Below are 27,983 nucleotides of genomic sequence, written 5' to 3'. Positions count from 1 at the left end.
TGAAAAATTATTTTGGATTAGTGTAATTAAGCTCCCTAACATCAGTACAAATTAGAGCACACTGTACAGCCAGGGGCGTAGTGGAGGTTTAGCCTAGGGGGGTGCACTTATGGCGCGCGTCAACGCGCCGAAGTTTTTTTTGTGCACCCCCCTAACGGTTGATCTGCAGCCCCATTATAAAACCCGTATTAGGAAAATAACAATCTATAATAATCTACCCTGACCGTAATTACCAATCATATTATTGTAAAATCTAGCAGTAAAAGAGAAAAAACTTTGATTTGAGGTAAAAACAGCTTTTTTTACATGTTGAATGGTTGGCTCAGTGCTCAATAATATACCAAATCATTATAATATTGATGGCTTGTTCTTGTGTTTTCAAAAAATATACTTCAAACAGCTTTAAAATGTATACTGTCAACAGGATGTTAACCTTAACCTGGATCTGGGTGAGGTAATTATGTGCGCGAAGCGCCAAAGAATTTCTGTTCTTTTAGTGTCTTTTCATGTATTTCTTGGTTTCTCCGAGTCCCTGGCTTAGTCATATTCACTTTGTATATATTAAGTCCCCTATTGCAGTCTACAGCAGTTTTATGAAATGCTAGTTTTCTAGTCATATTTGCCCAGTAAGGGCTTATCCCTGTTTTCCTCTTTTAGTCTTCAAAAGTCCTGATAGTCCAATACAATCATTATCATATTTCTTATTGTTATTCTACTTAGATTGTCAGGTTTTGTGTAACCTTAAATGGTATATGTATTGTGATACTCATGAGAAGTAACATAAATACAGTTTTTTTAGAGGATAAATTAAGACTGACTTTCTTTAAGTCAGAAACGAGAAAATAGTTAGAAATTCTTTCAAAAATGGTGCGCAAAGCGCCAAAGAAAAATTTGGGCGTTTTTTCCCAATTGACAAAATTTGATAAAAGATGATTCACAATCATGATCATGCTGGACCCAAGTGAGGGGGGAGGGGGGCTAAATATGCTGAGGGGGCGGTCGAAACTCGGTTCACCCCCCCTAGTTGCGCCACTGTAGATAGTATTATTTTAAAGCTTAATAAAACTCTGCGTCAATCATCTTGCTCTGAGAAACTGAAATGGATTTTGAATGCAACCCAGCGAAAAAAATATTGTAATTAAGATTATGGTACAAGAAAGAATTTGATAAATATCATAAAATAGACAAATTGTGACATTTTCGATTAATAAGAAAAGTAAAAAATCTGAATAGATATGTAAGTTTAATAAATTAGAGCCTACCTCTGGCTCAAGGGGGGGGGGGCAAAGGGTTACGAAGTCTTGCTATCTTTACTTCTGCTGATTGCTTCCTCTCTTCCAGATACCGATATGTAGAACATTTTCCATTTCAAATATCAAGTAAAACTTTTATTATGTGAACATTGTATTTTGGTTGAAAAAATAACGAGAATACAGGTACATAACTGGCATGATCTTTTATTCATTTGTGCATAGGGAGCAAAACATACAGGTGGAATAAAGTATTTGATAACTTTAACATTTTTGATTATATCCTTTATCCGCTTACATACACAAACTAAAAAAACAAACAAACACTTGTTGTTTTTTTCAACACCCTTTACCTTGGCATTTATTGGATTTATAACTGCGTAAGAGTTACCGAGATACAAGATAATTAAGAACGGTTTAAAGAAATCATGCGCTACAATTCATGAATTAAAGGGACTGATGACGTAATTGAAGTGAGGGTTTCATTTAATAAGTGTCATGTCCGATTCACAACAATACCAGAAACTGATGAGAAAGCTATCGTCACTCTTCAGTTTTCTATCTGAAAACATGCTGAAGTTTGATAATTTCCTTTATTTCTCAGTTGCATAAATCCGCAATTAATAAAGAAACCATGGAAAATTATCAAGTAACCTTTAAAACAAGGTCATGTCTTACGTCTTTAATCAGATGAATTAAAGGGACTGATGACGTAATTGAAGTGACCGTTTCATTTAATAAGTGTCATAGGGGGGGGGGGACAATGTTGCCAAGAGGGGGGCAACAAATGCTCTCGTACGCCCCTGTCCTTAGAAAAATAAGTGGCCCAACCCAACCTGGTTAACTAGTACTAACAGGCCGTTAGTACTAGAAAAAACGACCTGGGTCAGGTTGCATGCTTGAATTAGGCATGCTACCCAGGTCACTTGAAATTGCATCTTCAGTTTCTTTTATCAACCTAAAACTATAATTCGTGAATCTGCACTTTATACTGATTAGTTGATGCTGAAGGTAGGAGGATAAGGGTGTCCTACAAGGTTCCCTTAGCAGGTACAAGAGACTGGTATAGTTTAGAGACTGCTGTCTGGACTATCTGTTGAAATGTAGAATCCTCTTCGCAGGAAACCTAGGAACATCAGAAATGTAAAATTAAAATTTCTACGAAAACTCTTGTTTGACATTTGCAACCAGTCCGATGGAAAACTGATTTCAAACTGAAATTATGTGAAAGTAAGAATGAAAAAGAAATATTATAGTAATCTCAATTGGGGAATTGACAATCTTTTTCTTTCCCGGGGACATTGAATATTTGACGTCATATCCTGTTCCTAGAGCATCAGATGAGTATACATGCAAAAGTAGAACCGGCTAACACCATTATTTTTTGAGATATTGAAAAATGTCATAGATGCAACGCCTCCTTTGTAAGTTCTGACTGGTAAATCCTCGCTTATAGTAAATAAATATTTATTTTTTTACCTTAAACTGTGTAAGATCTATAAATGCTTTCTTGTTGTCTACAGACACGTATATTTTATCTCCATGAAGAAGTTTAGGAACACTCTCTTCTCCAAACATATCCTAGAAAAAATAATCAAACTTTAATATGATTATACCCGAGCTATTGGGCGTATACAGGAGGGGGGAATTCAGATTTTAGTCCCCAACAGCATCAGTCTAGAGGATTTACTGGTTATTACTATAGAACTGTAGCAAGAATATAATTTAAGAATTAGGACTAAAATAAATCTGCATGGAGTCGTTAAGTGTCATTCTTTGTTGCGTAACCCCGTAATTTCTCATTTTAAAATATTCACTATTTGATAGTAGTTAAAATGTAAGTTAAAAGTAAAAAACCTGTAAGAGTTCAATGAGACACTCCTTGAAGTGCATCTTATCCACCTTGGCCGGGGGAGGGAGGTAGTTAGGACACTCCATAGACTCAGCCTATTTATATTTATTTATTTAAAAACATTATAATTTTGTAAGGACAAAATAGCCAGTGAATTGACACCAACGGTTTTTTGTCCAATTTTCCAAAAATACGGTCAGATATCTTGAAGTCAATAATACCTAATTAAAACTTTTTTTCAATTCTACTTTACCAAGGGTTTCCCAGACTGAGGTTTTTTTAATACAAAAACAAAAAGAAACATAGCATTCTTAGAAAATTGGCCATGCATAATTCATGTTTGGATAAAAGTGGTGAATTTATAACCAAGTTTCTGGATCTAATACAAGAAGGTGAATTCTATAAGAAGAAGGAACAAATATAATTTTCAAATATTAAAATTCTCAAAAGCATTCTAAGGATCGAAACAAAGATTTTGATAACCATTAAAAAGGTTTTTACCTGTAGCACTGCGGATAGAACTGCGTCAGCGAACATGTCATTACATGGCGAGGCGATCCATTCCAGGGTTATCATCTTTGGTTCAACAATTATATCAATGGAACCAAACGCCCGAAATATCTGAACAAATAAAAACAAAAGGTTATATGCATTTATTGGAAAAAATACATGCACTAAAGATCTCGGCACTTCATTTGGTACGAAATATACGAACTGAAACGAAAATATACATAGAGCCATTGGCCTTTTTTGGTCTGTCGGTTTGCAGGTAGTTTTTAAACCTCAAATTCACCCTTCTAGTAGAAAGATATATTTTTCAATTGGTTTCCTTATCATTATTATTTTTTATGAAAAGACAACCCATCGTTCAAAATACACTCCCAGCCATCGAAGTCCATCCATTGACAAAGCGGCCCAAAATACTTGGAAAGACTTTAAGTATTAAATATCAAACAAACCTGTTTTCTTTCAGTTTTTTCCCCGTCCACAGTTTCTAGTTCTCCTGTCAGCTGTACCAGTAGATACTGAAGCATTGGTAGACTACCACTGTAGAAAATTGATTGTCTCTACAAAAAAGGAAGGCGTTAAAAAGGCTTATATAAAATCAAATCGAAACCAATAATTTATCCCAATCTCATCAAGTAAAAGCCCAACTTTTCAAATCAACCCTCTATCTTATAAAGCGTCCGTAAACACTAAACATACCTGTGTCACAGTAGACATGGTGAGATCTGTATATTTTGGTAAATCAGCCGGTGATAAGATATGGTAGTTAAAGTTTCTTTTAACCAGTATACCTGACACCTAGGAAACAAACTGTCAGCTAGTCGTTTAACAACATTTTCCTATTATTTGTTTTAATCAGTTCAAATAGAAAAAATTTAAAAAAAAATAAACTCGCTATCGGAAGATTCTAACATTAAGCAAGAAATATACAGAACATTCATTTCTCACCCCCCCCCTTTAAAATTCTTTTTTCCCTCAGATATTTATAAAGTAATTTTATGAAAAGAGAGAAAATTCTTGCCAGTTTCCATTGTTCCCTTAAAATCTTCGAAATTCATAATCTTTTCCAAGTAAGGGGGGGGGGGGGGTGAATTCAATCAAGACCCCTGCAGAATACAAGGTATCCAAAACAGAGGTGTATATTTTCTAAAAAATCATTTTTTATACGCCCCTCTTTTGATGTCCAATTTTTCATTCCCCCCACCCAGAATTCTAAAAAAATATACACCCCTGATTCCAAATATGCCTACCCTAACACCCTCCTGAGGTTTCTGCATAGCTAAAGATCCCATCACCTTAGCCATCTTCTCTCCACGGAAATACAGCTCTACGCTCACCTACAATATTTCAAATTTAACAAACATTTTCACAGGGACGATTTTAAAGGTCATTTTGAAGTAGCAAGTTTAACCTAAAGCTTTTCATCTAGGAAAATTTGCTTTTTTGTTATTATTAAATTATTCCATCCCTCTTAAAAAATGCCCCCCTTTTTAATATTTCTCCGCCAAAGCTGTTTGTTGTGTGTAGGATCCTACCGTATTCCTAGGATTATGAATCTCTAATTTGTGTGTAGGGTCCTACCGTATTCCTAGGATTATAAAATCAGTCTATGTTGTGTGTAGGATCCTCCCGTATTCCTAGGATTATGAATCTCTATGTTGTGTGTAGGATCCTACCGTATTCCTAGGATTATGAATAATCAGTCTATGTTGTGTGTAGGATCCTCCCGTATTCCTAGGATTATGAATCTCTATGTTGTGTGTAGGATCCTACCGTATTCCTAGGATTATGAATCTCTATGTTGTGTGTAGGATCCTACCGTATTCCTAGGATTATGAATCTCTATGTTGTGTGTAGGATCCTACCGTATTCCTAGGATTATGAATATCTACGTTGTGTGTAGGATCCTACCGTATTACTAGGATTATTAATCTCTTATGTTGTGTGTAGAATCCTACCGTATTCCTAGGATTATGAATCTCTATGTTGTGTGTAGGATCTGCCTCGTACTCCCTGACCAGTGCAGCCTTCAGCCTGCTCATCTCATTAGCTTCTCCATGTACTAATACAACCTAGACAGGTATATCATTAAAGGGACTGTTGACATTTCAATTAACTCTTCACTTCATGTCTGATTCACAATGGTTACGTTAAACCTCTTTCTGAGTATTAATATGGAAGATTTCGCTCTTTTCTATGAATAAATCAGACAATTTTCTTTATCGTCTTTTAAGAAGTCGTAAGTCACTTTAAAAGATAAACAACACTTTTAAGTAATTAAATTTTCAGTAGGAAAACTTGGATTTCTCATTAATGGAGCGTCGCCAATCCATTTAAAACTTAAGACAACTTTAGATGTGGAGATTTATTTAATAAAATAAATAAATAAATAAAAGATCAACCATCATTCCGTGGAAATCAAGGCCAAGACCCCTTCAGAAATATTAGTGAAATATTGGATTATGACACAAGTCTAGTGTGAATCGTAACATCAGGGTCCAGGCCAGTGACCGAAGCCCCCTCCCCACTGCACACTAACAGTCGCCTGGGCTAGTCCATCTCGGTAATAATTACAAATATATTTCGGATATTGTTGTTTAATAGATTAATTAGTGTAGGTGTAGTTAAATACAATATTGAACAATCTATATGGTAAAGGACCATTTATTTGCTGAAGGATTTCAGACTAAACTAATTGCTGAAATGATAGACATTAGATTTTTGCGTAATTTTGCAAAATTTGTAAAACTATCAACAACATCAACAATGTTAACTACACCCTTTATATATGTATGTATTGTATATTTTTATGTGTGAATACATTTTTATAATGATAAAATCACTAGGATGACGAGACTTACGTGTGGAGGTTTAAGTTGTCTGATGAATCCTGAGGTTTGTTTATAATCCGTGTGAGCTGAGAAGGAAATATAATCAACCTGCAAATACAGAAAATATTTGAAGGAGTTAAAAAAAAATTTTAAAAAGTATAGCGCTTGAAAAATCGATATTTAACTATTTACATTTTATGGAATGAGGACTATCTACTTTTTATTTAAATAGCGCATACAGGGCAGCTTTTTATTTCAACGGGGAGAAAAAATATTTCAAAAATTTCCCCAGAAACTTAGCATTATTACAGTTAAAACGGAAAAATAACTTTTCTTAAGGATTATACCTGCATTCTCAGTGGTAAACGTTGACCGTTCATTGCTGTGATTTCTTCAGGTTCAGCCAATATCTGCTTAGCCAGAGTTCCCTGAAATACGATTATTATGAACCATTTCGGATTTAGGATGAAAACCTTAATCTGACTGAGAAACTCATTTTGAGAAGGGAGAGAATAATAAAAAAATAAATCAATTCCCCTCATGATTTATGAGTATAAAGAATATCCCTTCGAAACATGGATCGACGGAGATTTTATTCTGGAATCATTTGAGACTTAAAGGTACTGTAAGCATTATTTTAAGTGACCCTCCATGCAAAGATGGCAATGCCCGATTCACAACGATACCCCCTGAAACATCTATCTGATCAATAATGTGGAAGATATTGTCGTTTCTCTCGTTTGAAAAGTGTATACATCCGATAATTTCCATACATTTTCCTGCAGTAGAAATGCGCATGTTACTTTTGTAGAGAAACCACACTTAAAAATAATCAATTTTTTAATTTATAAACATTGATATCTAATTCATTGAAGATCAGATAAAGATTTTAAAGCTGCCGTTATTTGTGAATCAAACATTTCCATCTTCGCATTGAGGGTCACTTGAAATTATGCTTACAGTCCTTTTAAAGTCTTACGAATCAAATTCTGGTAAATCTTTGACATCTGTCGTTCGATTGTTTTGGAGATTGACCCATCTACTATTCGATTTTTCAAAAGTTAACTACAGTTCCTGTGACACGAAGCATTTGTTCACAAATTAAGACAATCTTTAAATTGAGAAATAAGTCAAATTTTAAAAACTTAAGATCCAAGTATTTATAAAAAAGAATAATGAAAATTGGAAGAAAATATAAAAGGTTTGAAAAGAGTTCCCCCTAAAATTCTAGATTTGATGATAACGGACCTCAACACAGTATCCAGCAACTATACATCCATTCTTCTTATCAGTGCACCATGATTCAAACAGCTCTCTAGACAGAAACATTTATTTGACACTTGATCAATAAATTAATCAAACAAGCAAAAAGTCAACTAGAAATTGAATTAGAGCAAACAATCATGACTTCGTTGGTTTAAGATATGATTTTTTTTTTCTTAACTTAAAAGTATCTTCTTTATAATAAAGCTCTTCGCTCATATATGTACTATATGTTATGTGTATATATGATGATGTATATTTATATGTTAGCCATAGCTGGCCAAACGGCTGGACCAAATCAGCTGAATTTTTTAAAGAAACCCATGGGTACCCAGGGGGGTAACATATAGACTAACGAAAATTTATTTTTCTCCTTTAAAATCCGAAATATTTTTCTTTTGAAATTCGATTTTTTTAATTCCATGAGCAACGCCGGGCAAATCAGCTTCAATACTGTAAATCACTTGAATTTTCGGAGATATCTGCGCCCCTTCCATATTTACAGAACATAAGAACTAGTTACCTTGAGAGTCCACTCTGCATCATGCCAGGACTAGCGAGGATAACACATGGACCAATATCATCAAAATGATCAATCCCTTAATGAGAAATTAACAACGAAAAGGTAAATATTTTCTTAAATCTTCTCTAAAGCACACTACACATTACACAAGGAACCATCCCAGAAGTGCATTGGCTCTTTGTGTACATTCCGATATTTTTTCTACAGTGATACACAGGGGCGTATTCAGGAATTTGTCCAGGTGGGGTTGCTTAAATTTTTATCTTTCCAGGCTCAGCACCCGTTGGGGCCTAAAAACCCCCTGAAATCAATAGATTTCACTGGTCCAGGGGGGGGCTTAGCCCTCATAGCCCCCCCCCCGAATACGCCCCTGGTGATACAGTGATGTTTATTGCAAAATAAACTGTACACAGTGAACCCAACAAAGCCATATATTTCTCAATTCTTTTTTCTATTTGCAAAAATCTTTTTCAGGAAAAAGTAACATAAACTGGAATTTAGGTATTAGAAATGCTAAAGAAACAAATTAATTGATATGTTTGATGAAAATTAATTTATATTAACCGTTAACAATTTATTTAACATATTTAAGTATCGTTTATTATGATGATTAATCAATAAGATGTTTTACGAACGGATTGGCTAAAGAGTTTATGGTTAAAATTTTAGATGCATTTAATAAAAAATAGCATTTATGATATCAGATTTTTATTATTATTATTTAAAGGAATGTCTAAAAAGACATCAAATCTTATAGAATATTGGGACAGTGGGGATACAGATCTGTACACTTCACTTTGACGTAATATGACTGCTCAGGATAAATATATGAGTGACACGTTTAGAACTGACCTTTCAGATTTGAGATATGTTTGAAAACAAATGGATTGTTGACAGCAATCTGTCGTCTGATCTTCTCATTCATAGAGTTGATAAAAGTCTAAATACAAAAAATATTTAAAAAACATTGAACAAAAAATTTATATTTTTATGAAGTTCAAAGGGACCTGGTATACAGCCATACATTTCTTGGCTAGTGAAGAGGCGTAGTAGATTGGTATATCATGTAGCTCAGGGTGAGCAGCCCAATATCTGATAAATCAATTAATAATCAACCAATCAATCAATCTTTCTACCAATCTATCGATCAATCAATCAATCAATCAATCAATCAATCAATCTATCTATCAATCAATCAATCGATCAATCAATCAACGAGTCCATTAATTAATATAAGCACTAGAAATTTTTACCGGAAAAAGTATAATATTTTGTTTATTTAATCTAACTTTGAGAAAACTGAACATAACATGCAATTTAACAAACAGTGGATAAATCAGTATCACAAGTTTTGATTAAATCATAAAATAAATTTTCAATACAAAGATCTTCAAATTTAACACCTAGTTTTGGGTCTAAAAAATAATTCAGGCAAATTTTATAAATCGCCAATTACTAAAAAAATTCTTAAAGGACTATATATAATATAAGTGTAGCTAAACTTACTCGTCTAGGATGAGGAGAAGCTCCTGAGCTCGTCCCAGAGCAAATACAGGAATCAGACACCGTCCTCCTCTTCAACAATCAATCAATTATTTGAATTAATTCAAATTCAATTCAATATGGTATCATTTAATACTTTATTTAATCAATCATTCAACTTTTAAATTAATTATCACTTAATAATCTGTTATTTGATCAATAAATCAAGCTTAAAATAAATTAGTTTAATTAGCCAACCAGTTAATATATTAAATTGATCACTTAATAAATTGATCCCTTGATCATTCAAGCCTTATTTATCAAAATTATTCCACGGTTTTTCTTTTTAATATTATAACAATAATTTTGATTATTACACTTTCTTCCTACGCATAATAATATTTTATGACAAATATCATATTTGATATGAGTTGATTTCAAGAAAATAAATTTTATTTGGATTTTTGGAATGCAAGGGTTCGTGTAAAACTAGATGTATTCTTCAAACCTCCAGATTATAAGTAGAATATACTCCTGTAAAATCATGTAAAGCAATCTGAAAAATAAATGAATAAAATGACGAATTCCTTTGAACAGTGTCTGCAACAGTTTGTGTAAACCTATTCTCTCGATCCTCACGCTTCTCATGAATATGGGTTCCGTACGTACTCTCCACTACAGTTCATACATATCAAAAATAAGCAATCAATTAATCAAACTTATGCATTAAAAAGATAAACAAGATGAACAAGATGAACAAGATAACAAGATGAACAAGATGAACGGAATGAACAATATGTATAAACTATGCCTATAAGAACATCAGGCCGAATGGATGGAATCTCAGCTGACATTAAATGTCGATCTTCTTCTCTTGAGAAATCTCCTGAAACAAATAGATAAAATCGTTTAGAGGGAGGAATAATTGTATTTAATTCAAACACAGTAATGTTTGTAATATATTATCAATTTTTTAAACTATACTGCAATAGTTCTATAGCTATGTACTAAAATAATGAATACTTAAATTAAATCAAATGTGTGGGGATTTGCCATCTGCTTCAAATTTTCAAATTTGAGTTACACGTGAAAAGGAATTTAATCCTTTAATCTAGGACATGGACATGAATAAGAGGATAGTATACCTGTATATAGGATTTTAACTCCTGCAATCTCTGACATGAACATGAATAAGAGGATTGTATACCTGTATATAGGATTTTAACTCCTGCAATCTCTAACATGAACATAGCTGCTCCCAAAACATGGCCGGCATTGTAACACCAAAACTTAATTCCATTAACCTAAAAACAAAAGTAGTAAAGCATGAAAGAGTAAAGAAAAATTGTCAATCACTGCGAAAAATCCTAAAATTATTTAATCGTCAGAAAAACAAAGTTTTTTTGCATCAATTTTCCAAATAAGAGCCATACAAACAAACACAAATTACAACATTATATATACTAGCTAGGAAACCCAGCGCTGCCCAGGTTACTCTTTGTTACTCCCGCCGTTTACCCGCAATTGAACGATTTTACCGGGAAACTAATTTTTTGCTATTATTTGCTATTAGAATCCTAAAACCAAGCTAAGATCGTTCCCGTGGGTCTCACGAGTATCCCAATCCAAATTTATAGCAAATCCCAAAGACAAACAGAGATTACAACTTTATATATGTAGATATAGATTCCTGATTACCTCCTTCTCCTCATGGAAGTTAATTGTCTGAATCTTGTCCATGGAAGCCTCGAGGTCTGCCTCGGTATACAACATCTGGTCTGTCGAGATATTAGACACTTTAATGTAGTCCGACAACAACCAGAAGAAGATGGCCTATGCAGCAAATAATTGGAGATTTTAAAGTTAATTTAATAGAAAATTGAAATAGGTAAATACCAGCTAGAGTTCAGCGATAAATCCCTTGACAAAATAAATTTATACCTCAGCCCAAGAAAAAATTAAACTATAGCTCAGATTTCATTTGGTCAAAATTGAAATAAATACCTTTGTTGCATGCGTCATAAAGCACTTTCCTCTAAATGTCGTCTTCTGGAGAAACCAGGGAAGTGCACCGGCGTGATCCAGGTGAAAATGAGATATAAGAAGCAGGTCAACCTAGAAATGTTTTCGGGGATTTTAAACTGATCATTAAAATATTAAATTTATTATAAAAATATTATTAATTATTTACTTTCCAGGGAAGCTAAGGGAATTTTACTTTACCAAGGGTTCCCAAGACCAATCTTGCCTTCAAAACATCCAGAGCGCAGCAAGGGATGTTTTGTCAAGGGAACCCGTGGTTCAGTAAAATTTTTAATTTTCCGAAAAAGTAGTTAGTTGTTTGTACACGATTTTATCGTCTTTATAGATGAAAATGCGCAAATTATTTCAAGAAAACTTCACAGAGCGTGTCGTTATTTTACGTTATTGTCCCAAGTAACTTAACCTCCCCCTGAATCCTAAATACCTGATCTGCCTCAATCATATCAACGAAGGGAAGAGCATCCATCCCTGATAAACCAGGATGAATTCCACAATCCAACATTATCTTCTTATCCTGACATTTATTATGAATATAGTTTGAGTTTTCTATCCTTTTTAACAAGTTTACGAAATAAAGCAATGCCGGCTGTCCGCATTGAAACGGCTCGCCTGTAATTGTGAATTATGTTTTTTGAGATAAATATTTATCAATCGAATTAGTTTTCTTTCGGATAGAATTCAAGTGTAAGGTACAGTGAGAATAGTGAATTCAAGGGAACAGTGTCAATATGTACTTTTGGATAATTCCTGAGAATTTATTTGTTTACCTTAAACTGAACAATATGACAGGACCGGCCAACCTCCTGTCCAGAACCCAATGGAGTAATCTTCATCAGATCAGATTCCTCTGTCGGCACGTCGAGCAACTCAACGTTACCCTTCGCCATTTTGTCTGAAAAAAATATGTCATGACGGACTTAGAACACTTGCGATTTTGGGTATATGGAAGTAAAATTAAATACATATTAATATCTATTAAAATCCTTTTTCGATCGTCTAATATTCGATTTAACCTGTGAAAGGATTGAACTTGAAAATATAGTTCTGTGTTTTATTCTGAAGGATTAAACTAGGAACAGCGGATCAGTGTTGTATCTTGAAGGATTACACTTGGAACTGCGGATCTTTATGGTAACTTGAAGGATCAAACTTAAAAGGTTCTGTCTGTTAATTTGAAGGATCAAACTCGAGTCTGCGGATCTGTAATCTGTATGGTATCTTGAAGTATAAACTTGGAACTGCGGATCTGTATAGTAACTTGAATGATTAAACTTGAAACTGAGGATCTATATCAACTTTATCAAGATCATTCCCCATATTTTCATCCTCCATGTATTCAGTCCTGTAACAAAGGAAATCTTTTATTAAAAAATTGAGGTAGGATTAACACCGGGGGAAAAATAAAGGTACGAATAGTTTAACGACTTCTCTAGTGGATTATCGACCATTAAGGAAACTAGCTCAACTTCTTCTCGCTGTTAATTAATTCCGATCTCTGGATAGATTTTTGAACAAACATATTTGTTTTAAAACTATTTAGTGATTCTCAGGTACGTTGGCAGTTAATTAAATTTTCCTTTGTGTAGCCTCGAAATAATAATTAAAGGGTAGAGCTGGGCAAGTCAGAATGTTTATCAATCCATTCGTTAACGGTTAGTTAAATCAACCTTAAGAATTGACCCATCAAGTAACTTAATGGTCTTATCCGTTCGTTATCGGAACTTTGCCCATGCTGAATATCATTCAATGAAAGATCTTTAGTCTTAAATATTATAAAAATAATATTTTGGTTTAGAATGGTTTAGGCATACAAATATCATCCGTATCAAACTTTGTCCATCACTGCTGACCTAATATCTCCTGTTTTAGCCCACTCGAAGTCCGCTCCTCCTAGAGCAGATCCCATCAGGTTCTTCAGATTCCTCTCCTCTCCAGTTCCAAACACGTATCTTAATAATCATTTAATATTTTTTAATAATTACTTTTAATCGTTCCTTGGATTTATTCTTAGGGTGCCCAGTTTAAAATCAACAATGCTGTACAAAAGAAATCTTTTTTGGGGTTGGGGGGAGTTAAAGTTAGAACCAACTCAAAACTTATTTTTTCTTGACAAATATTTTACAAAACTAATAACCCTTATCTCCCACAAGTTGAAAATCTAAATTGACATAAGACATAAAAAAGAGTTTTGATTTACTTGATTAATTTGAAAAACCATCTTTCCCTTTTTAAAATTTACTAATTGTACCATAATCCTTCAAATCTTCACAATCTGCAGGGATTGAACGTAAAAGTAAAGAAAATTACAATGCAAAGTTATTAAGATCTTTTCATTATTAGCCCAGATGCATTTTTTAAGTGCAGCTTAAGTTTCCGCATTAAAAATGCCTTTGAGGGCAAAATTAGCTCGAGTATAATTTTAACTTTAAATTACCCATTTGCTTTATCCACAAGATTTGAAGCTGCGAGCATTCTTTCCTTACTCTTAACTGTTACTGGAACATAGTTTACTAGGCTAAAAATATAAAAAGGGTTAATTAACTAATTAGAAGGTGAAAATTTAAATGATTTAAGAGATAATTAGCGTCTTAGGCTGAACTGTCGGGAATGAAAGGTACGGCTGAATGTACAGATTTAAATAAATTCTTTGAACAAATTTGTTAATTATTTTTACCTGTAATCCGAGATAAGTCCCACCATTGCATGGTTCAGAGCTCGATACTTCTTGGTGAAATTATCCTCAGGAATACAATCCAGCAGATACTCAAGATCTAGAACCTAGAGAACAAGATCTAGAACCTAGAGAACAAAATCTAGAACCTAGAGAACAAGATCTAGAACCTAGAGAAAAAGATCTATAACCTAGAGAAAAAGATCTATAACCTAGAGAACAAGATCTAGAACCTAGAGAACAAGATCTAGAACATAAATAACAAGATATAGAAACTTGAGAACAATTTCTAGAACCTAGAGAAAAAGATCTAGAACCTAGAGAACAAGATCTAGAACCTAGAGAACAAGATCTAGAACCTAGAGAACAAGATCTAGAACATAAAGAACAAGATCTAGAACCTAGAGAACAAGATCTAGAACTATATCATATCATATCATACAGCTAGGGAAGTGTCCAACAGCTCCTTGACCTACAAGGGGTATGCCATCACAATCCCTTATAGGTGAAGGCTTTTCAGCCTGACATAGTTTAAACCTAACGTCTTGTACAATAAAGTTAAAAAAGAACAATTTCTGCATTCTAATAATAAAAAAATAAAAAATGCAAATATTATATGAATTGGTTGAAGCAAATTGTTTTATCAATAATTGTACCGACAAATCATCAATTAATTGATCTAATACACTATGCTCTATAGATCTATGGATTAATAAACCAATGAGCAAATTAATCATTAAATTATGAAAGAACTAAAGAGAAATTGAATTTTTATCTATTTAAAAAAGTTCCTGAGATAAATTTGCCGGGGTCTGAGCAGTAGTGTGCATCCACCAGATGTACAGCAGCTAACCGTACATCCTTCTTCACAAGTCTTCCAATGATATCCCTGTACAGTAAACATTAAGTTTGTACAGCACAGCGAACTGTACATCCTTCTTTACAAGTCTTCCATTGATATCCCTGTACAGTAAACATTAAGTTTGTACAGCACAGCGAACTGTACATCCTTCTTCACAAGTCTTCCAATGATATCCCTGTACAGTAAACATTAAGTTTGTACAGCACAGCGAATTGTACATCCTTCTTTACAAGTCTTCCAATAATATCCCTGTACATAAAATATAAAGTACAGCAGCTAACTGAAACGTACAGCAATATCTTCTGTCAAAACGTACCATTTTGTCGTAATTGTAAAAAAATTAAGAATTCTAATTTACACATTTCAAGAAATATGAAGGAAATGAAATGAAAAATTTGACATCAAAAGACAAATGTCACCCTTGTTAATACTTTTTGACCAAAAATTCATTGATTTTCACCAACAATTATTTATGGAGTACTGTAATATTTGTTGCTAAAACGTACCGTACTGCAGTATTGGTTGCTAAAACGTACCGCACTCCAGTATTTCTTGTGAAAACGTACCGCACACCAGTATTAGTTTTGAGAACGTACCATACTGCAGTATTTGTTTTGAAAACGTGGCGTACTGCAGTATTTGTTAAGAAAACGCAACGTACTGCAGTTTTTGTTGTTAAAACATACCGTACTGCAATATTTGTTGTGAAAACGTACCGTACTGCAGTATTTGTTTTGAAAACGAGGCGTACTGCAGTATTTGTCGTGAAAACGCACCGTACTGCAGTATTTGTTGTGAAAATTTACCATACTGCATGCAGTATTTGTTGCGAAAATATACAGTACTGCAGTATTTGTTGTATATACGTACCGTACTGCAGTATTTGTTGTGAAAAGTTCAACTTGTCCCGGACAGTCAATCAGAAGGTAGGAATTTGAAGCCAATTGTTCTATTCGATCCATCAACCAACTTAACAAAAAAAAATATTACATTATATTTATTTACAACTACTTCACAGGGAAGATTTGGGAATTTTACTTAACCAATGGTTCTCAAGACCAATTTTGCATACAAAACATAAAGAGCGCAAGAGGGATGTTTTGTAGGCAAAATAGATCGAGTCACAATTTTATCGTCTTTAGAGATGAAAATGCGCGAATTTTTTCACGGGTGGTTATTTTACATACCTGTCCAAAGAAACTTTAAGTAACTTAACGTTGTTGGGGTAATCATGGTAGGTAATGTTGGCCAAAAGACAATAAAATTTATAAATAAATAATATTTAAATAAATGCACAATTCTATTGAAACCTGAAGTTTTCCCTCAAGAACTCCATACAATAAATCAGCCCTCCATTGGGTCCCAGTTTTACACTATCCATAACCTAGGTAGCATAAAAACAATGGTAGATAATAGGACTGTAAACGTAATTTCAAGGAACTCTTTATTTCAAAGATGGCAGTGCCCAATTCACAACGGTATCCTAACTACCCTTAAAAGGTTGGCTTATCAAATGTGAATTAGCTATATCAATGTTTATAATATTGAAAGCTGATTTTTTTCAATTGTGTTTTCTCACCTGAAGAAAATTGCGCTTTGTAACTACAGGAAAACGTTTAGAAATTATCAAAAATAAAACACCTAGAAAAATGACAATATCTTCCTCATTATTATCAAATAAAGTTTTCAAGGGTACCATTGTGAATCGGGCATTGTCATCTTTGCAAGAAGGGTCACTTGAAATTACACTCACAGTCCCATTAACATAATTTTTTGATCAGCCCTATTTCCATTTTCAAATATTTTAGGGTAAAACGTTCAACCTGTAAATGAGAATAAAACTTTTAGGGAAGAATCAAAAGAAATATCGATTTTACAAACTTAACCCATCATGAAATTTGTTCAGCAATTCCTGATAATGATTACCTCCTCTAATTGAATAAGGTCTGATATGTCGATATCTGCTTTGTATTCTACATTCTCATTCGCCGGATCTATAATTGATCTTTTCATAAATATGTAAATATTTTGAGACTTACTTCGTTTTGATAATTACAGGTTAAAGAGTTCTTAATGATATAAAAAATACAGAAAACTGATTATTTAATCGCTATTGTAGAGCAGACTGGTTTCTTATTGTTTAAGAAACTTAATATCATTAAAGCAAGCTATTAGTTATTTTTCAACTAGCTAATTTACAACACAAGGGGTTTTACTAGTCTTGATCTATGACTAAAAAAGAATACTGATTTTTCTTAAATTCTTTTTTAAACCTTTTTCTTTTATTTTTAAAAGCAAAAGTTATTTTCTATTTGGATCTATAATAAACAAGTAATATTTTAAAAAACCCATAAATGCAGTTGATATACACACTGCTGAAAATGGTCCATCAGGTTACAAGTCAAAACTCCTAGACATCTTTCTTCAGAATATGTTAATATGGAGTCTACTGAATTATAATCTCAATTTTCAGAAAATGCCACCTAGGGAATTTTCCCCAAATCCAGAAATCAAGTTAATTTACAAGTTTAAAAACAAACGTAAATTTCGTGTAAAGACTTTACTAAGCTTCTTCTGGTTTTTTTGCGATATTTTTTTAACTGTTAATGGCAGGGTCCTATGTCACTTTTTGTTAACAGTCATAAGACATATTGTAGTAAAAAAACAAAGCCCTAAATCAACTGCCTGACTGACTAGATACGGCCTGAAAAAGTCTTTTAAGGATTTCATTTAAAAAACCCTTTTTAAAGCAGTACTTAAACCGAGTTCACTTGTGGCTTTGATTTTTACTAAAACATGTTTTAAGATTGTTCACAAAATTTAGAGACAGTGAATAAAATATCGCAAAAAAACAGAATCAACTTAATCAAGTCTTGAAAAATATATTTAACGTTTGTTTTTAGACCTGAAAATGCACTTGATTTCTACAATATCTTAAAAATTAATTTACTCAAAATTCCTTCGATGGCATTTCCTGAAATTGAGATTATAATTCACTAGACTGCATAGTTAGGCGTTTTGATTTTAAACCTGATGGTCCCTTTTCAGCAGTGTGAATAGTAAGAAGATAAAGTATCTTCCCAGAATTTGGTTTTATTACGAGAAAAGCATTTACCTAAATTAATAATTGCAACTTTTCTTCCAAGGTTTCGTAATAGTTCCGCCATACTACCGACATAGGTAGTTTTACCAGAGCCAGGGGGGCCTAATTAATCAATCAAATTTGATCAATTTAAGGAAGTATCACCGATGATTTGATATGAATAATGGATATGAGGCAGACGTATAATTTTGAAATATTGTAAGTGGTTGCGTAGCAGCAGTACAATCTATTCTTCAAGCATGGCATTTTATCCTCTGGGAATATTGCTTATTTATCATTTTGTTTATGTGATAACACCAAATGTGTACTGCAGCGTTAACAATGTATGCTGAAAATGTAATTAATGAAAGTTAATCAATGCAAATAAAACAAAGGTAGGAAAAACCCCAGACTAAGTAATAATCTGTAATTAAAATGTGTTTCTTCTGAAAAAATATTTTTGCTGTTATTTTTTTAGTAAAAATATATAATTTTTTTTATTTCATCTTTTGGTAAGTCATTATAAAAAGCAATGACTGAATAGTTGAAAATTTGTTAAATAAGTTTTCATAAAATTAAAATGATTCCTATAACAATTTGTCCAAATCTTGTTTGATCCATGCTTAACAATTTTAGTTGTTAAACTTTTCAACAACAAACTTCACCAATTCTCTAAACAAAATATTCTAACCAGCTGTATACTTCAGTAAAAACTTGATCTTTCAGTATTCTTATTTGATTGATAGTTCTATAGATTTTATGAAAATATAAACCAAAAACTATTCAAAAGATTTGTATACAATAGAAGTTTGTGAAGTTCGTGGGATGAACTTAATATAATAATATAAAGTAACTCTTTATTTTAATGTAAAAAAGGACGATTTTTGTAATAATTAAAAAATACGAATTTTTATCGGTGGTTAGAAAATGTTCCTTGTTTTGTCGTGATCCAGCTGTTTGACCGCTAGGGTGAGTAAAACCGGTTTAGTTAGCTTCAGCTGCTCGGCCAGTATTCGAGAAAACAATAGGATTTCTTCACTTTCAGCACCTGCCAATATTCAAAATTAAAGGGACCGTTCACTTATTTGGGTATTTTTAGGGTTAAACTAAATGACTTTTCAGCTATTCATTTGTATTAGTCTTATTTTCCAAAGATAACTGTAGCCGGAGAAAAATGCCAATTTATCAGAATTTGAAGATATTTTTTGTCATAGTCATGGATGTTTAATAATTTACCAAGAATAAATTATCCTGTAGTATCAAAAAGTTATTTTATTTTCCAAAATTGTTCATGAATTTTCTATTTCAAAGATTATTGTCAGCCGGAGAGATTATTTAGAGTGTTTATATCTAAATAAACAATTTAAAATTTTTAGAAATAAAAAAAGAAATCTAAAAAACTAAAATTAGGGAAAGCAAGTTTATAAAATTCTCTAGGGCGATTTATTTCTTAATAACTTTCAATCGATCAATTGAACAAAGTTTGAAAAATTAACTTATCTTTTTTAATGTTATTTTTAATACAATATTTAACTGAACATGCACTTTGTCAACATTTATTTATAATTAGTTTACCAACATACCAAGTAAAGTATTTACAGTGTAGACGCTTCTTCCGCTTGAACCCTCGACAGCGTTCCTAACTGTATCTTTAGATATCTCAACAACTGTTCCTAGTTTCCTAGATACAAATTAAACATTCTTCAAAAAATCTACTTATAATAGCAAGGAGTCTTTTTGCAGGTCTGAAGAATATAAAAAAACTAGCCTATTTGTACTGAAGCGGAATATGGAATATGGATTGTTTGGTGTTAAAAAATCTGAACCCATGTGTGAAATGGTGTTTATCTACAGTGCTTAATCTGGACATTAACTGTAACAATGTCATATTTCAGGCGTTCAATATCTTGGAAAATCCCCCCCTTATTGGGTGTATGTATTTTTTGGTTTATGTAAATGTAAGTATTTCAATTATATTTACTAACAATATTTACACCATTTGACACCCCGAATGCAGTATATATTCGTTTAGTACATTTTCACTATCACACAGAAGGTATAATTTGTTCCAAAGTATATTTTCCAGCTCAATCCCATCGGGATCAGATATGGAATTTTATCAACCACATGATAGAAATAAAATAAAAATATTTACCAACCTTAACTTCAGTATTTCTTTGTGGAACCGGGTATTGTGTCTCCTCTAATAAAGAAGACATTTTACATTCTCTGAAAACATTTCAGGTAAAATATAGGGAAAACCTTAGGACATTTGTAACAAATAAGTGAAGACTAGATTTAGAATTTTATTTCTTTAGTGTCAATATTGATTTAATTTCAGAGTTAGTAAGTTTGCCAAATTGAACTTCATCACACTAAATATGATTTTATCTTTAAAAAACAAAATTCAACGCTGCTTTGTTATGAACTACTGCTAATTGAATGACTAAGTTTGGGTTGATTGAAGTCTATCGGCCATACTCGACAAATCAGTTTTCCTCGGACCAATCCTTAACATTTTAGGTTAATTAAAGAAAACCTAACTTTAATTTTTAGCTCCACTGTCAACAACTGCATATTTAATAAATACTAGCTAGAGTGCCCGGCCTTGGCCAGGTTTATATTACTTATATTTTATATTTATTTTACACATAATGCTTCACTTATATATATACTAGGCTTTTAGGGCGCTTCGCGCCCATCTTCTAATTAAATTGTGAAAATGTTCTTTTTCTTTACATTTAAAAAAAAATAAAAACCCTGGTGACAATTTAAAATATTTAAAGATAAATGCTTGATCTCATTTAATTTTAGTTTACGATCATCACAGGATATACAATATTAAACAAATATATCCGTAGATCTCCTCAAGATGGAGACAATGCTTCGATCCAGAGATTAACAAAACACAAGTTCTGATCTCAGATCTCTTATTTACCTGAGTTGTGTTAGAACAAGGAGAGTTTTGTTGCTAAATTCTGTAATGACAAGATCGGTGTGTAGACCCTGGATTAACCTTCCGAAGGATCGAGTGTTTGGGCCCTGGACCTTCTAAACAATAAATATCCTATACGACGGAATAGTAGGTTATCAATAGATTTTGCATTAGCCCACTTGTTTGAAAATCGCGAAAATGAACGCGATCCTAAATATAAGTTGTTGCAAACAAATAGAATTACTTGTTCATAACAGTGCAGAATTCTTTGTTAAACTCTCCTCCTACAGACAGACAAACAGACGAGCCAAATTTATAGATAGATGCCAGCTGTAGCTGGCCAAACGACTGGACCGAATGGGCTGAATTTTTTTTTGAGGGAACCCTTGAGTACTCCGGAAGTAACATAGGCTAAAAAATTTCACGGGCTACACCGCACAGTGCCTCAAGGCTAATGAAAAACAGCAAAAACCCTAAAATCAATGTTTCTAAATGGATTTCAACCTTTTTTGGATCAAAATACATTAAAATTGAATCAAATTTGAAAATTCTGAAGTTTTTTCCCACTAACTCAATATACTTTTCTGTAAGAAATGCCCAGAAAAATCCCAGACTTTGAAACTTTCAAGATTCATTTCCTCAAAAACGTGCTAGTTCGGGGCGGATTTCATTTGGCGGGCATTCCTGTATATATTCAAGATACTTACCCATCAAAATTCAGGGTGGACTAGTGAGGACATTTTTAGAAGAAGTAAATATTGTGAATTTTTTTCTGGAAATTTATAATTTTTTCTCAACTTGTGAAATTCGAATATTAATTTTTGGCGTCAATGTAAGTCCAATATCAGTCACTCACCAGATGATATTATATATATATACATATGATGTTCACTGAAAAAATTAAAGATAATTTATTGAATAATGACCATTTTGTGACGATTTTTAGATCTACATGAAAACTCTAAAATTTATAGTGAATCTAAGCCCGCATACAACCTGCATATAACAGGCTCACGAAAAGAGTGAAAATATACAATATCATATAAAATGGGTTTACCTTGTTCAGTATGCTTAAAAATATCAAGATAAAGTAAAAAAATAAAATAAAAAAATAAGAGTTTTTGCCCCTTTTTCCTTATTCTGAGGCACTGTGCGCCGGGCATTTTAGCTAGTAGTATTAAACTATCATAATTACTTCCGCCGTTTACCTGCACTTGGTATTAAATCATGAGTTTAGATCTGAAGTGGTCGGCGTTGCCCTTGAAATTCCAAAAAGTTGGAAATTTGTTTAGCCTATGTCACCCCTGGGGCACCAGTGCATGGCGTTGGGAAACTTGATAGAAAGACATTTCATAGAAAGAAATTTCATAGATAGGACATTTCATAGAAAGAGAAGATTTTTAAATATGAAATTTTATTTTCTTCGATTTTTCACAGACAAGGAAAAATCTAATACAACTAGGCTTTTAGGGCGCTTCGCGCCCATCTTCTATTTCAACTTTTAATTGTGACTTTATCTCTGAGCATCTTCTCTTTGTACAGTATAAAACAAAAACAAAAAAAGTTTGCGGATTTTATAATATTTTTTGGCGCATTTTCAAAATTAAATAAAAAACTTTTAAACACAAATTTTTAAAATTTTGATCATTCGTAAACCTTCCCTGGGGTCACGTGAGGTCACACAAAAAATTTGGCCCGATCGGTTCAGCCGTTTTGACGTTTATTGGATACAAACAAACAGACAAACATACAGACAAGCCAAATTTATATATAGATGCTCCCCATAAACATTGCTACAAAGGAAATAAATAAAAAAAGCATTTCATATGAAGAGTACTTTCTTCTATTCTTAAGAACTTAAAATTCAACTTATTCATCTGTCAATAAAATTTGTTCACTAATAATGCTTTTGTTGAATTAAATTGCTCTAGTGAATTTTTAAAAATCGGCAAAACAAAATTGGAAAAACTGCAACTTCTCATTTTTTTTTTTTAACAATGTAGAAGGAAGACAAGGCCTACATTTCATAGATAAGACTTTTCATAGACAGAGAAGATTTTTCATAGACAAGGGAAAATATGAAAAGAAGAAAAAAATATCATCTGTAAAAAAATAATCTCCTCTGTCTATGAAATGTCTTATCTATGAAATGTCCCATCTATGAAATGTCCAATCTATGAAATGTCCAATATATGAAATGTCTTTATATATGAAATGTCTTTATCTATGAAATGTCTCATCTATGAAAAATCCTATCTATGAAATGTCCTATCTATGAAATGTCCTGTCTATGAAATGTTCTATCTATGAAATGTCCAATCTATTAAATGTCCTATCTATGAAATGTCCTGTCTATGAAATGTTCTACCTATGAAATGTCCTATCTATGATATTGAAATGTCCCAACGCCACAGTGCATTCTCTTAATAAATTCAGCCAATTTTGTCAAGCTGTTTTGCCAGCTCTAGAGAACATATTTATATATCCTGAGGCTGAATTTAAAGAATTTGAGCCGCAGATCATATCTAGTTGGTTCCATTTAAAATTGTATTCCATTTTCAAGATTTAAGCCGGCGCTCAATTGAAACCGGGTTTTGGGAGATTTGACACGCAGCTTAAATTCATTAATTTGGGACACTGAAGAAGCATGACACATAATGTTGAATGTTGATACAATAAAACTTCAAATCGTTTGTTGAAGACTCTTTTTATATACAGTCCTAATCAGAACGACTTTATAATCTAATTTTACAAATATGATAACCGATAACCACAAAATGGCTCTAATAATGCTTTTGTTGAATTAAATTGCTCTAGTGAATTTTTAAAAATCGGCAAAACAAAATTGGAAAAACTGCAACTTCTCCTTTTTTTTTTATCACTGTAGAAGGAAGATAATGTTGATACGATAAAACTTCAAATCGTGTGTTGAAGACTCTTTTTATATACAGTCCTAATCAGAACGACTTATAATTTAATTTTACAAATATGATAACCGATAACCACAAAATGGCTCTCGTCCGGCCGTTTCAAAAATGTGGTCTGTGTTTTTTGAGCATTTAAAACTACCAGAAATATAATTGTAAAGACGCCTGATTAACTGTCGATTAATTCCGGGTCTTTCTGATCATGACTGTTTATATATTTATATGTTCAGAATTTCAGCTACACTTTTACATATATATTTCAGGATATGTTATATATAATATTTATATGAGCAAAGAGCTTTATTTCATCATAAAATTAAGTCCAATTTCTTTGCAAAAAGACGAATATCCCGAATCCATTATAGTTGTTCATTACCTATAGGGATAGATCCGAAACTTCTAGAATCTCTAGAATCAGATAAATTATCCCCTTGCAACCAAATCTAAATATATTATCATGCGCCAACTTTTGTTTAATTTTCCTCTCAACTAAAGTTCATTTATATTGATATTAGGGACTGTCATCGTAATTTCAAGTGACCTTTCGTTTCACGTATTATATGCCCGATTTACAACAGGGCCCTTAAATAATGAGAAAGGAATCGTTGTTTTCCTACCTTAACATTGATATAGAGAAACAACATATGAGCTCAAACAGCTGTTGGTCTTTAAATGGAGGGTCACTTGAAATTCTATTAATTTGTATTGTGTTATTCAAAGTAATAGCACATAAGACATATTTAATAAATAAAAGTATTTCTCCAGGCCAGAACTTTTGAAAACTAAAAAAAATCCTAACTCACCCGACCAGCTGGAACAAATGCTTCTAGGCCAGTGTGGTTTGAAGGCACTCTGTCACCTGCTATACCTAAAATGTATTAGATTATTTAAAATTGTCAGAAAAAAACTGTAGATAAATAAATACTTGCAAATATTCTCAATGAAACATTGATCTTAAAGGATGGTAACGCGTAATTTCAAGCGACCTTTCTCGTTTTTCTAGGTTACAAGTTTTTAATTCTAATAATTTCCACATGTTTTCCAGCAGTAGAAATGCACAAGTGCTTTTTGTAAAGTAACAGCATTTGAAAATTATCAGTTTCCAAAATTCAAAAAATTCATATCTAATTCATACTTAATCATGATCAGACAAAGCTTTTTAAGGGTACCGTTGTGAATCGGGGATTACCACCTTAGCATGTAATCATTTGCAATTACGATTCCAGTCCCTTATGAAAACCTACCTACAATACGTTTACATATGTTTTCTCTGGGCTCTGTTGGATTTCTAAACAAACAGAGGGATGCTATATCGTTTGCACTAAATCATAAACAGGTTTGTATTACGATTGAGCATTAGTTTAAGTGAACACAAATCGAGCTTTACTGTGTTCAATTGGACTAAAATTTCATTTTCCTGCCAGGAATATTTTATTTTCCCGCCAGGAATATTTAGTACAAATGATCATTGTTGCAACTGATCTGGAGTACCTAAAATATTCTAATATGAAATACCTAAAATATTTGTTCAAACAAACTAATTTTTTTTTGTAATTATTAGTGCAAATGAGTTTCCAACAAAAAATTTGTTCAAGCCGACTAATGTTTTTCTGTATATATATTAGTGCAATTGAATATCAGTGAAAATGAACTTTTTCAATACAAATTTTGTTCAAACGGACTAAATTTTTTTTTCATTGAACAATTTTACTTTATGAGCAAAATGCTGAAATTTTGAATTCTTAGTTCGATTTAACATTTTTTTTGTTCGTTTGCACTAAAATGTGTTCATTTGCAATAATTAGGGTAAATGTGCAAAATGGTGAAATTTTAGATTTTGGTTTGATTGAACATTTTTTTGTTCATTTGTTCTAAAATAAGTTTAATTGCACTAATTATAATTTTTGAGCAAACATGGTGAAATTTTAAATTTTAGTTTGATTGAACATGTTTTGTTCATCTGCACGAAAATATGTTCATTTGTATACTAATAAGAATTAATGTGTAAAATGGTGAAATTTTAAATTTTAGTTTAATTGCACATTTTTTGTTTATTTGCACTAAAATATGTTTATTTGTATTAACGTCGTTGTAACCCACACTTTTAGCTTTAGCACAATTGAACATTTTTTGTTCATTGCTATTAAAATATGTTCGATGGAGCTATTAATTAAATGAGCCAAATTCCACTAGAATTTAAAAAGATAGTTCTCCACGTGCTTAAAAAATTTTCCACTCGGATTTTAGTTTGATTGAACAATGAAGTGTTCATTCGCACTTACTCCGTATGAACGTTACTCCGAATGTACATTAGTCAGATCAATCATTACTGCAAACGATATTTCACCAACAGGGGTATATGTTTTCTAAGGGTTGTATATTTAAAAGAAGGAGATGGGGGGGGGGGGGAATGATTTTCAAAGATGCCTGGTGGGAGCAGGGGACCCCCCCCCCCACCCCCCGGGGGGACATTTACAATTGTTATTTTCCTCAGTTTGATACAATATAAACCCCAGCAATGGATTCAGGACTAATAATGTGAAAATAGTAGAGATCTTCCTTTATTATTAGAATAATTCAATTTATATTGTTAATGAACAAAAGTTACCTTGCAATTACAATGTCTCCTCTGCTAAGATTATAAAGGTTTAAACGACCACTGGGACAGCATAGTACAATTTCACCTATATAAAAAATAATATAAAAAAATCAAAAAAAAACAATGATATCTCAAAGTTATAAATTGTACAAAAAAAATAAACAAATATTGGGGTTTTTCCTCTTATACGATTTTAGGACCCGGCCCCCCCTGGGCCGAACGCTACGGCTAGGACATGCTAGGGGGTCAAGCGGCGCGGCTAGGACAGAATATATGAAGTCATTTTAAGTTTTAGGTTTAGGTTAAGACAATTTTTGGGCCGAGCGCTACGATTAAGAAAGTCTAGGGGGCCGGACGCTGCGCACACATGACCAATTTTATCCATGTGTTACATAAGAGATCCATGAACAAAATTGAAAGGAGGTGGGGGCGGGTCCAAAAATCGTTAACTAGGAAATTACCTAAATTTAGCCCTCATTGAAAGCACAGTTAAATTTTAGTCCGCAACCCCCCCTTCCCCCCAACATTACATGACCTGGAGTGAACTGGGCCGCTTATAAATTTTACTAAAAAACACCATTGTATTACAATAATAAAGTGCATTCAAAGCTATTCTGAAATCTCTTGAATTCAAAGAAATGTACAAAATCCTTTGCATGGTAGAAGTGGTGGTGGTGGGGGCCTGGGGTTGCTGAATATTGAACTCTATCTAGGGATGTATGTCTTAAATATTTTTCTACCTAGTAAAAGTAGTAAAATATACGGTGTCTTTGCATTATACTTACCGTCTGTTAAAGTAGGTTCCATTGATTTCTCCGTAAGAAGCCAGACATCGAAACCGTACAGCGTAAATGTTTTGATAACACAACCGGCAATAAACAGCTTCTTACCAACAACAAACAAGCGTCGTACATTCTCCATACACTGATAAATCTAAATAAAAAACATCATACAACTAGATTTTAAATTCCTATATTCGAATACAACTTATTGTAAACGTCAGAGTGTAATGTAAGGAAATGAATGAAAAAGTCATGCTTTGTATTTTTTAAGTTAAAAAAGACTGCGCAATGGCCGCGTAAAAATAAATATTTGTAATAAATCGTCTTTTATTTTCCTAGCAATTTATTCTACCAATAGGAGGTCGTAGCTTCAA

At 32.7% G+C, this 27,983-nt stretch overlaps 3 protein-coding genes across 10 annotated transcripts; all 3 read right to left on the bottom strand.

The window, feature by feature from the left end:
• Positions 1–1,441: 1,441 nt before the first annotated feature.
• Positions 1,442–12,646, bottom strand: LOC111704067 (cleavage and polyadenylation specificity factor 73). 8 transcript variants are annotated; one of them, XM_023476197.1, is made up of 23 exons: positions 12,519–12,646; positions 12,176–12,265; positions 11,713–11,823; positions 11,407–11,541; positions 10,916–11,012; positions 10,520–10,594; positions 10,296–10,383; positions 9,733–9,801; positions 9,234–9,318; positions 9,079–9,166; positions 8,227–8,302; positions 7,689–7,755; positions 6,788–6,868; positions 6,471–6,548; positions 5,568–5,681; positions 4,860–4,946; positions 4,309–4,407; positions 4,062–4,169; positions 3,604–3,723; positions 3,108–3,197; positions 2,730–2,831; positions 2,087–2,376; positions 1,442–1,775 (listed from the first exon to the last, which is right to left on the bottom strand). In XM_023476197.1, exons 1-22 carry the CDS (start codon positions 12,636–12,638, stop codon positions 2,281–2,283), a joined length of 2,076 nt encoding a protein of 691 aa, XP_023331965.1. In that variant the 5' UTR covers positions 12,639–12,646; the 3' UTR covers positions 1,442–1,775; positions 2,087–2,280. The 8 variants fall into 8 exon arrangements, with proteins under 8 accessions (XP_023331965.1, XP_023331966.1, XP_023331967.1 ...); XM_023476198.1 differs by having other exon boundaries at positions 1,442–1,706; XM_023476199.1 differs by having other exon boundaries at positions 1,442–1,683.
• Positions 12,643–21,454, bottom strand: LOC111704064 (GPN-loop GTPase 2). Its single transcript, XM_023476194.1, has 13 exons — positions 21,305–21,454; positions 19,950–20,047; positions 19,300–19,414; positions 18,954–19,038; positions 18,400–18,489; positions 17,211–17,278; positions 16,595–16,668; positions 16,155–16,253; positions 15,206–15,311; positions 14,426–14,529; positions 14,186–14,266; positions 13,602–13,700; positions 12,643–13,093 (listed from the first exon to the last, which is right to left on the bottom strand). The coding sequence occupies exons 4-13, from the start codon at positions 18,985–18,987 to the stop codon at positions 13,018–13,020; spliced, it is 831 nt and encodes a 276-aa protein (XP_023331962.1). The 5' UTR covers positions 18,988–19,038; positions 19,300–19,414; positions 19,950–20,047; positions 21,305–21,454; the 3' UTR covers positions 12,643–13,017.
• LOC111704068 (mitochondrial inner membrane protease subunit 1) lies at positions 20,595–27,843 on the bottom strand. The gene is made up of 6 exons (XM_023476206.1): positions 27,613–27,843; positions 26,837–26,912; positions 25,473–25,516; positions 25,032–25,096; positions 24,605–24,671; positions 20,595–20,876 (listed from the first exon to the last, which is right to left on the bottom strand). Exons 1-6 carry the CDS (start codon positions 27,746–27,748, stop codon positions 20,788–20,790), a joined length of 477 nt encoding a protein of 158 aa, XP_023331974.1. The 5' UTR covers positions 27,749–27,843; the 3' UTR covers positions 20,595–20,787.
• Positions 27,844–27,983: the final 140 nt, after the last annotated feature.

Source organism: Eurytemora carolleeae, unplaced genomic scaffold (genome assembly GCF_000591075.1).
Source record: "Eurytemora carolleeae unplaced genomic scaffold, Eaff_2.0 scaffold582, whole genome shotgun sequence".
In the NCBI taxonomy this organism is placed as follows: Eukaryota; Metazoa; Arthropoda; class Copepoda; order Calanoida; family Temoridae; genus Eurytemora; species Eurytemora carolleeae.
This window is presented reverse-complemented; position numbering and strand designations above follow the sequence as displayed.